General features: G+C 43.7%; 1 protein-coding gene and 1 long non-coding RNA gene across 3 annotated transcripts in view; one reads left to right on the top strand and one right to left on the bottom strand.

Moving 5' to 3' along the window:
* Nucleotides 1-8,349, bottom strand: part of LOC117943663 — a 19,265-nt gene extending 10,916 nt beyond the window's left edge. The window contains exon 1 of the long non-coding RNA XR_004656406.1: nt 8,339-8,349. This is a non-coding gene — a long non-coding RNA (uncharacterized LOC117943663). The remainder of the gene's footprint in view (nt 1-8,338) is intronic.
* Nucleotides 166-11,347, top strand: part of slc41a1 (solute carrier family 41 member 1) — a 32,683-nt gene continuing 21,501 nt past the window's right edge. Inside the window, exons 1-3 of one of the 2 annotated variants that reach the window (XM_034869909.1) lie at nt 166-487; nt 3,620-3,739; nt 4,000-4,771. In XM_034869909.1, coding sequence (XP_034725800.1) covers nt 4,286-4,771 — 486 coding nt within the window. In that variant the 5' untranslated portion in view covers nt 166-487; nt 3,620-3,739; nt 4,000-4,285. Of the gene's footprint in view, nt 488-3,619; nt 3,740-3,953; nt 4,772-11,347 lie in introns of both variants that reach the window. The other variant, XM_034869908.1, reaches the window with a different exon arrangement.

The raw sequence follows: 11,347 nt of genomic DNA, 5'->3' as shown, positions 1-11,347 counted from the left end.
GGGGGGGGGGGGGGGGGGGGGGAGTAGGGGGCCGATGTGCGCAATGGAGACGAGGAGTGGTTATGCAGGCCAGGGGAGGGGAGGTCTAAATGGTCAGCCCAGCGTGTGGAGGGAGGGCCCGCCTTGTGGCTTCCTGGCCCCCTGCACCGGACGGGTGTATTCTAGATGCTCATCCAAGCAGCCGGGCGGCGGGGGCCACTGGACGGGTGCAAAGTGACGAGGCTCTGGGGAGAGACTGGGACACACAGCCTTATCCGCGCGCGAGGGAGGGCTCGTTTAACCATTAACAACCATTAACCATTAAGGCAGCTGTGCAGAGCCGGTACTCTAGGCTACATAAGGCGTGCGCACCGGCGCCCACGTCTCAAGCCCGAGCGCGTTACCAAGAGGCGGAGGATACATCCAGCCACGCGAAGGAGTGCTCGCGCTGTTACTGACCGTCACTCCGGTCCGAACGCACTGCTCTCCGGACCGCTGACCCTGAAAGGTAAGCCCCGCCGAGGAGCTTTTACATGACTACCTGCTGGACATTTACTATTGCATAGGACAGAACAAGCGACCAGCTGATACAGTAAAGTTTTTATAATTCTTTTTTTTAAATCTGAAATGTGTCACTTAGCGAGTCAAACTGTAACCTACGTGTAGCCTATCGTGATGACAAAGAATGGACCATGTTGGTGTGTTTGCATTCATTTCCACGAGTTCTATACTCGTGGTGGTAGTGGCAGTGACATAAGCTCCCATGCACCCGGCGCTGGAGCAGAAAGCCCCCTGCCCTAGTCTAACTGGCAGTGGGGTAGAACAGGAGGGCTCGTCTATTCAGCCCTGACCGGGGGGGGGGGGGGGGGGGGGGGGGGGGGGGGGGGGGGGGGGGGGGGGTACTAATTTACGCCTTTGCCATGTTGGGTTCGGGTGGTGTTGGTCCGGACTACTAAACAGAGGATTGTTTCAGCGGGGAAAAGCTAAACTCTCTGTGCGGATGTCGCAACATGCAGGCGGATGAGACGCGCGCCAAGTCCGCAGCAGTAAGACCGGAAGCAAGTAGTTCGGCCTTCAAAATAAAAGCGTGTAGTTAGATAGTAGAACTACTTTGTAGTAACCTAGTTTTTTTATTCAGTCAGTCATAGTGCAGTAACTTTCAAAGGCATACACGTGACTGAAAATGCACAGGCTGAAGCATTATATGCCTATTTCAATATACTATACATATATAGTATATATATAGGCCTATATATAAATATACCATATTATTTTGCAATATTTATTTATTATTTAGTACTTAACCATTTCATTTCATTACAGTGCAGTATTTATTTATTTGTTATTTATACTTAACTACTTTTTGCATAATGTGTACGCAAAGCTTTTTTATATATGTATATAGTTGCTCTCAGGACCGGTTCCCCCCCTCTCTCTTTTTCTCTGCACTACCTGTACTTTATATTTATATATTTTTTATTCTTAAATTTATTATCTCATTGCACAGGTACATACATGTCTGTATAATGGCAATAAAGGCCTTCTAGTCTATTCTATCTAAGCTACAGTGAAATACATGTGCTAGATCAGGGTTGTCAAACTCATTTTATTCATGGGCCACGTACCCCTGATACGATCTCAAGGGGGCCAGACCGGTAACCCACTCCAGAAAGAGACTCCACTCCACTCCGGAGACTTTATCTGACACAGAGTTTCTTGTCAGCTGGACGTTGGCAAGATGCTTGTGCTACGACAGCCATTGAATGCAACATTACAGACCTCGGAGAGAGGGGTGACAGTCAGAGAAAAAGAATTTCTAAGATTAAAGTGGTCAATTTACAGAAAAAGAAAGCGGTACATTTGGAATTGGAAACTTCTCTGCAATTTTCACACTTTGCAAAGTCCTCCAGTGGCCTTGATTGGACCCTTTGGCAGGCCGGTTCTGGCCCACGGGCCGCGTGGTTGACACCCCTGGGCTAGACCTACCATCACTCCGTAGGACCGTTAGCCTGACATGTAGCCTAGGTCTTCACACGTCTGTTTCCATGATCACTCTGGGTTGTGTGAGACTACGTTGCAGAGGATGGTAAAGGTAGAATATGTTTAGCCTCTAAGAGGATATATTTGAAATGTGGAAGTGTTTTAAACTCACTGTTAGTCTCTCCCCACCTTAGTCATACATCAGGGGAGTTGTTTTTGTTTGGCTTAAATTCTTTTAATGTCTAGTACAAGGTCTTATAGAGTATTTGTAATAATCAAAGTGAATTTATGGTGCTTAAGGAGTTTTTACCATCCACTGTAATCTTAATGATGATGATGATGAGGATGAAAATGGCTCATATTTAGGCTATATTACAGAGAAATAAAAGTATTCTTTCAAAGATGGAAGCTTAGATTACAGTGGACATTACATGTTGCTGTCTTGTAAGCAGTCAGACCTGAACTCAAAGCCCCCCCAGCCAGGGTTTCTCCCTGTTTTATGGTTAATGTTCTTTCTCAAATAGATGGGACTTACATTGGCAGGAAGCAGCCTTCATTGATAGCTTAGGTTATGAATATTGCGATATTGATTTTTAAATTTTTTTTTAACCAATGTAAAATTCCCAAAGTTACGGGAAAACGCATCAAGAAAGATTCATAACTAATTAAACAAGTTTTCTTACAAAACAAGGTTTATTTCAACTGACTGTCAGATTGGACATCCAACATGAATAAATAAATAAGGACCACGTCTACAGAACAGGACATTTACTGGTTGGACATACTTTATATATATATATATATATATATATATATATATATATATATATATATATATATATATATATATATATATATATATATATATATATATATATATATATATATATATACACAAAGAGAACAGGACATGTTTTACTAGTTGGACAGTATAAATATATATAAAGAGAACAGGACATGTTTTACTCGTTGGACAGTATAAATATATATAAAGAGAACAGGACATGTTTTACTAGTTGGACAGTATAAATATATATAAAGAGAACAGGACATGTTTTACTGGTTAGACAGTATAAATATATATAAAGAGAACAGGACATGTTTTACTAGTTGGACAGTATAAATACATATAAAGAGAACAGGACATGTTTTACTGGTTAGACAGTATAAATATATATAAAGAGAACAGGACACACCTTTTCTTTCTTGTCTCTGATTCGTTCCGTATGGTTGTCTTCATCTATTTCTTCACTTGCACGGTCACTCTGTTAAAATATGTCCACACGTCACATGGTACGCTCCATAGGGTTTATCACGTAGGGGACCCGTGCAATGACGTGCACTAACATGTGCAAGTGCTACTGTAACTGGCCACTGAAACATGATCATCAGAGCATTTTGAGTGGGCTCTAAATCAAACACAAGCAAGCCACACAGCCAACGGACGCAGGCAGATATACAAAATATTGCATACTTTCAATATATTGCGATATTGAGTCAATATATCTTGCACCTCCCGATATAATATTGCACTTTATATTGCGATAACGATGTTGAGTTTAAATATCTTGCACCCTTAGTAGCTATATTTAAAAATAAACCTGGAATGGTCTGAAAAGTGTTTACATTTAAATAATCCAGGATTTCTTTCCTTTCCCAGGTGACTTTCTGCTCCGGTGGGAGAGGCGGGCTACTTTTTCGCCGGCAGTAATTCAATCTTCGTACCGCAGACCTTTAAATATCTCCCTTGAAAAACCTCCCAGCAGCCACGTGGTGTAAGGTGAGACATTGCCAGTCCTGTACACCCACCAGTCTGACATGATCAGTGAACTGAGAGCAGTACTAGTCTGCGCTGCAATCTGGACGCTTTAGACCTCTGATTTTACTTTTTTTCTTTACTTTACACTGAAGGACTGTTACAAGTGAGTGGAAAGGGATTTCTCTAGTGAGTCCCCAGGTCGTATTGCTTTCTCTTCTCTTCTGTTTTGAACCAGTATGCTTTCTTCTTTTTTTTGCCGGTCTACCTTGAGCACCTTGCAGTGAATGGAGAACATACTGGTTCTGCTCCCTAAGCACCGACAGGAACACGGGCTGTGCAAACGCCCGGCTGCATGTGCCTTGCTGCAGGTTTTCACCTACAGAGCCGATTTCTCCAGGTCTTTAGCAGCGACCCCCACTCCCTGTCAGCCTCTTTAATGGGATAAATCAATTGGACTGATCAGGTTCAAAACCAGATCAGAGGGCCAACTCCATTCTGACTTCCCCAAAACTGTTAGGCAACCTGACATTTTTCTTGTCACGTCCACTGTCTTCCAAAGGCTTCCGCATGGTACTTTGGTCGAAAGAACTAGACAAACTCACTGACATCAGCATGTCCTCGGGGGCCATTGAGGCGAAGAAGGAGGGCGCCCCTCCGAGCCCGGCTCTACTCAACTCCAACTGCTTCGTCCCCCCGGTGATCCTCACCCAGGCCTCTGAGGAGGGGAGCCCAGGGACCGGGGGCGAGTTCGAGCTCACAGAGGTCCCGTCTCTCACAGAGGGGGCCGGCGAGGCCGGAGAGGATGAGGAGAGGACAGAGATTGTGGTGGCGATGGACTGCCGGGCCAATGCCAAAGGTCAGCGCGAGGAGGATGCTCTTCTGGAGAACGCGAGCCAGAGCAACGAGAGCGACGACACCAGCACCAACCAGAGCCCAGAACCACCCGCACCCCTTAAGGAGACCTCCTTCTCCATTGGCCTGCAGGTGGTCTTCCCGTTCCTGCTGGCCGGGTTCGGGACAGTGGCAGCTGGAATGGTGCTAGACCAGGTCCAGGTGAGTGATCCCAACATATTATATACTCTACATTAGCAGGTTTAGGGAAACAATGGATTCTCAAGTGTCTTGTGATTGTTTTTTTGCGACAATTATTGAAATTCTTTTCTCCAGAATTGATATTTTGTATTATTCTTTTTTTACCAATGATTCGGCTAAATATCAGGAACCACGACAGCATCATAAACCCTCATAAGCAAAAGCAGAACATGTAGAAAATCCATTTTATATACTTCTTTACAAATTAAATCAATGTCAGACTCACTGACTGACTGACATGTAATACTGATTCTTTTTTTTTTTGGAAACTAATTACTTTTTAGAAATGTCTCATGATATATGGTCTCTAGAAGTGTATCATTCAACTTTGGGTTTTGTTAAAGAAAGAACAGAAATCGCAATGCTCAATGCTAATCGAAAAACGGGACTTCTAGAATCGCAATAAATGAAAACGGTGATAAAAATCCAATCATGTATTGTGAAGGAATCAAATTGGGACATAAAAGCATGTTGTCCCAGCCCCGGACCAGCATAGGGCATACATCTCTGAAAGATATGCTTGGTTCTGATTGTAATTAGAAACTGGTCAACCTAAATAAACGATCTGATCACAAGTAGACCGCTCTGAGGACACGTGGGAATGCAACCAGGAAACACTAAGATCTGATCACGCAGACCACATTCGGAGGTGGTTTAAGCAGCATGTGGCCACATTCTTATAGCAGTGTTTACATGCATGTGTCCCGGGCCACACTGAGGACTGTCTGCTCAACTGTGTTCAAAGTATTTCTAAAGTCACAGAAACCGACAGTGAATCATATGTTTTGGATGTTATTAGTAAAAGTTGTCGAGCGATGTGTCGCTGTGTTTGTTCCGGTGCGGCCTGTCCTTCCCCCAGCCTGGGGGGGGCAGCCGTCGGTGTACAGCAGTGGTCAAAGCAGCAGCTGTTAAATGGTTTCATTTCCTACAAATTCTTCCCAATAAAATTCCACAGTCAATTGATTATTTGAAATCTTTTCACAAGTGGTCCCTGTCATTGTGGGGCTGTTTCTGATGCCATGCGTTTGCTGGTGGGTGGGGAAGTCATCACACACCGTGGGGGTATTTAAAAACCATTTCTCACCCCAGACCCACATGCCTGACTGCCTGCCGGCTCTCAGAGCTGGCACATAGTAGTGTACGCTTGTCTTCTAATATACTGACACAGATCCTTCTATTTTAAATCTGTCTTTTAAAGAATAGAAACAGGAATAGAAGGTGCTCATTGTAGTGCAGTGTGTATAGCCACAGAGCTGCTGCATCAACGCTTCCTCCATAAAAGGATATGACTGAATTTATAATTACTTTTTCCTTTCTTTCCCTCCTGTCGACTCACTGGAGTTTCCGTCGTGCTCTGGGTACATCTAACAGTTTGCGTGCAGTGTAGAAATGCAAATGCCAAACTCATGCTGACAGGTCATATTTTTTTTTTAAAGTCAGCTTGTGATGCAGATAAAGCTGGAGGTGTCCGGCTGCCAGGAGACCAATCCAGGCACATTGTGTACACGCATACTGATGCCAACATGGTGGACCCTAAGAACTCGGCACAGGGAGGAAGGGAAGAGGCAGGGGGAATGGGTGGGCTTTCTCTGAGCACCTGAAATGGCAGCACACTTCAGTCGAGCTAGAGTCTGAGAGAAAACATAAAAATACAGTGCGGTGTCTAAGCCTCCATTACCGTGCGGTTAGGTATCCTCACTAAACCAGGAATGCAGAGGTTTGAGGTCAGAAAAGTTTTCATGCTGCCTCAACTTAGGCACCATGCTGCTGCAGTCGCTCCAATTTCCAAAACACTCAGTGCACCATTCCTTAAGAGGTGAGGCTGGGAAAGAGGAGGCATAGTGAAGGTACATGTCCAGGGCCTTATCTCTCACTTCTTGTCAGCCATGATTGTGCCTGTGGGCAAACCTTAACGTTGTCCTCGGGTCAAATTGACTCGTTTTCCTGTATCAGTGTTCTTTTTAATTCCCCAAAATAACATGATTGATTCAACACAACGCTCTTTGGCGAGTGTTTTTGAAATAGTATTGAGTAAAAGTTGACATATTCTAGTTTGTGATTATCATGAACATCCATTCCTTTAATTTTAGTCTAAATAATTCCTAATTTCTGCTTTTCTAGCTTAATCATAAGGTACAATTTCCTATTTATGAGGTTTATTGACCATAAATTCTAAAAATATATGTAAAACTAAGTAATGAGTTAGTGTTACGTAGTGTTAAAAACGCCAAAAAAAGTGACAAACATTAAAAGAAAGTGTCAAGTGTTGAAAAAGGGGCAGAAACTTAAAAGAAACAGTTAAAAACATTGATGAAAAGCCTCAACAAAAGTGTTGATTTTCAAGTTTGACGGGAAGACAACCCAAGGGTTAACTCAAATATTAGGTATAGTTCTATCTAAATGAGGGATATTGACCATGAATTCCGAAAAGTAGTGTAAAAAGGTGGTGTTAGTGAAAACTAAAAAAAAGTCTGAAAAAGGGACAAAAATGTCTCTTTTTGACCCGGGAGGACAACACAAGGGTTAAAGAAATGCTTTGGTGTGAGATGCAAGATGAGGCTTGACGGTCAGCCTAAAAAACAACTGTTCCAGTGAGTTCGGCTGAGCATCTAACAGGTTGTCTCACCGTCTAATTCCCCCTCCACGACACCGTGAAACGCCAACTCAGCTAATCCGCCCATGTCCTTGCAGGAAGGTAACGGTATTAACTCTCTCTCTCTCTCTCTCTCTCTGTCTCTCTGTCTCTCTGGTTCGGTCAGACTGTCCAAGTTCTCTGCTAAGAGTGAGCTTGAAAACTAACATGTTGGCTTCTTTATTTGTTGTGTCTGCCTGGCCTGAGTTAGGTCTGTTCGATGAAATCATATTTTAATATTTTTTTTTGGCTCCTAACGATCACGAAAACAGAGTAATTTAGCGTGTTTCATTTTGCAGGCCAACTATTTTGTCTAGTGATTTTAATTGAGAAGAAAAAAGGGAAAAGTATTAAGGAAAATTTCACAGCTCAAGGTGTTTTCACTGTTGATTTGAATAATCGTGACAATCGAGCAACCCTTGCATAAGTGTAGAAGTTGCGGCTTTTCACTTTCTGTAGGCCTCTTTGCAATGTGACCTCTTTAACACACACACACACACACACACACACACACATAGAAAGGACTGTCCAGGCTGGTACAGAGGAGTGAGACGTCTGCATAGTTGTGCTTAGTGATTTGGCAGCAGAATGACCTAAAACCATCAGTCTCTTACAGCCAGGACTAGAAACCGGCTCACTCGGGTTACTCACTAAAGGTTGCACGTGGTTTGTAAAGTTCATGTAGTGCTAGTGTTCCTGGGAATGCCAGTGTCAAAGGCCAACTGGGTGTCTTGCTATCAGTCACAGGACACCGTTTCAGATTGTTTCTTCCCCTGTGCAAACAACAAAACAATGACACAACAACAAAAAACTTAAATGTTCAGTAAATGTTCATTATCATCTGTGTCTGCTTCAGTGTCTGGCTGCCTGCCCTGCATGTCAGTAGACTTAAAGACAAAAACATAGCGGTGGGACACAGCTTCAGCCTAAAAATACAGGCATCAGAAAACAGGAAATCATAGTTGAAACAATGGTTTCACCACCAGCCAAACCCCCACTGCCCACCAGACACCATTTTGGTCCAACCACATCCACTTACATGGTTTTTACACAGGAGCCGCCCCTAAAGGTGCAATATGTTAGACTTATAAAACCAACTTTATATGTTATATTTGCTGAAACTAGATAGTCCCCAGATACAAACAGTCCACATCTACAGCTTCTTTAGGATTTAGCCTAAATCTTGACCATGCAAATTTGTGCTTGAAAACTCCACCAGTTTAATGCCAATGAGGTCTTGTTGCAGAACATATTTGAGGATCAACTTCACTATGCCCAATGCCTTTGGCAACAGCTATGTTCATTAAAGATATTTTTTTAGGGCCGTTTTAGGCCTTTATTTTCACAGGACAGACATGAAAAGGGAGAGAGAGGGGGAATGACGTGCAGCAGAGGGCCACCTCTATATATGAGCGCCAACTCTACCAATTGAGCTAACCCGGCCACACATGACGTGCCATCTTGTCTTGCATTACCTGACCCATAACCACAGCGTTGTGACAGTGCTGAAACAAGGTGTGTCTACAACACACATACATTCTGGGATAGGAGAAAACACCGGCCCAATCTCAAAGTCCGGACTCCCAGACTCCCAGACTTTGGTACGTGTTCTCGCAAAATTCGTCAAGGTCTTAGGTTTGTCACAGTGTCGAATTTCCACAGAACTCAACGGACCTGTTGTCCAGCTTGTAAAACAAGAGTTTGAATAAGTGTGGAATCAACCAGCTGTCTTCTGTGCCTTGGCCGTGTGGAAAGCAACAAACTTAAAATGAAAATACCCAAAAAAGCAAGTGTTAGCGACATCTTTGTTATTGAAGTGCTGTCCCAATCCCGTTTATACCTATCTGAGCCCATGTGGCCTCTCATACTTTGCACCTGAGATCAATAAGTCTTTTGAGTCTTTAGTCCTTAGTCCTCAGGGCTTGCTTTGGGATTGGGCCATATCACCTTTAAGATAGTAAATGCCCTGAACATACAGTATGTTTGTAAACCTTTACAATCATTCCCCGAAAGAACCAAGCAGGCCTGCCTTATTGCAAGATCCAAATTTTGTTCAAAACTTGCCATTTTCCGCATGCATCTTGCTTGTTCGAAGGTTGTTGTGTTGTTTCCCCATAGCGAAGGGATTTTGAGAACGGTAAGACACAGATAGCAGAATTGGAAAGGCAAATCTTGACATGCGCCTGATGTCAGCCTTTATCCTGGAAATGTACTTCCTTTGCACCAGACTAAAACTACCATCAGGTTCAGCTTCCCACTCAGTACAGAAAGTACAGTGATCATAAATGAAATTGTTCCATGTTACTCAACTGGGCAACCCAACCCTTGTGGGGCTTGCATTCCAAAGCTCCTATAGGTCTGCACACAGAGGTACTGGGGTTGTCCAGTAGAGTTCCTGGAACCGAGGAGGTGGCCATGAGGAGGGAGGGCTGGCTTGGCTCAGAGCCAGTGTTCCAAGGAGACAACAACATATATCACCACAGGGGAGGCAAAGAGGGAGATAGGGGAGTGAGACAGACGTAGAGAGAGAGGGGGAGAAAGCTTGAAAACAAGCGGCTGTGAAATAAGAGAGGAGTGCTCACAAGGCTGCTGGGTTGGCAGAAGGCAATGGGCCAAGCTGAAGGACTGCTGTTGGAAAGGAGCTCTGCTTGGCCCGATGACAACAAGGGGATAGACAGAGGGAGTTTAACCCACACTGGAGTTTTGGTGCCACACCTACTGATACAACACTAGCTAAGCTGTAGACAGGACAGATACGGGGTGTCTTTAATATTACAGTACAAAATAGCAACATATTCAGTGGGAGCAACATAGCGAAACAGAAATACAAGCTTGCTAGCGTGAGAAATGCAGGACAACAGTGTTTGTATGTAACTTCAACGTCTGCTACTCCTCTATTTTCCTCTCCTCGTCTATTTTCTCCCTCTCTTTTCTTTTCTGTGTCAGCTGCAGTGCATATTGATTCAGCTCTGGGCAGACTGGACTGTAAGTGCTGGGGGCCTGTGGGACCGGCCCCGAAGATAAGCACTTTTACTGGGGATAGATCGATGGCCTCAGCCTCAGCAGCAGCTATGTGTTTGGCACAGAGTAGACTCCAATCCTGCTATCACTGCATGAACTTTAAGGGAGGCACTACACTACAGTGACAAGCCTAGAGACTCACGGGTCACCTCTCAAGAGCTGGCCAGCAGCCATGGAGGAGGTTATCCAGTGGCAGGTCTTATAACACCTACTATAAATTTCATGAAAGGCTATCTACTGGGATCAGGATGTGTAGCTGAGCAGGCATGTTATCTTGCCAGTGCTGGACATGATTTGTGATTCGCTCAAGCAAGCGCACCATCTGCCTAAGTTGTCCTTTTAGATAAAGCCGGCATAGCTCCTGGCTGACTAGCTCCTTAGGAAAATGATGTTCCCATTCCTAAAGCCACGTTTGGTTGACTCAGATTGGTTGAGGAAACAGCCATCAGTGTGTGTGACACCAGACCTTTGAATTGCTAAACAAATCAAATGTGTGTAATACAGAGGTCTGGAACCAGGCTAAAAACTCCACACAACCCTAAAACAATCCATAAATTGAACTTTACAGTTAGGGTTTTGAAGGGTTACTTTTAAAATTCACTACAGATTACTGAATACAAGCCCTAAAATGTAATGTAATTTCTAACATATTCTGTTTGATGACTCAAATTAAGTGACATATTCTAAATACTTTGAATTGCTTTTAGAACACTTCAGAAGTGTCTTGCTGAGCTCAGTTGACCGGGTCTTCTATTTCCATGACAAAAACACATTCCTGACCGTGTCCTAGCTGTGTGTCTCCTCTGCCATTGTCATGTGACAGATGCACATTAAAAAAAAAAGATAATAGATAGATAACGCTTGTCTCATGTGCATTTTAGAGC

Source organism: Etheostoma cragini, chromosome 4 (assembly GCF_013103735.1).
Source record: "Etheostoma cragini isolate CJK2018 chromosome 4, CSU_Ecrag_1.0, whole genome shotgun sequence".
In the NCBI taxonomy this organism is placed as follows: Eukaryota; Metazoa; Chordata; class Actinopteri; order Perciformes; family Percidae; genus Etheostoma; species Etheostoma cragini.
The sequence above is the reverse complement of the archived record's forward strand: the minus strand, read 5'-3'. Positions and strand labels throughout refer to the sequence as shown.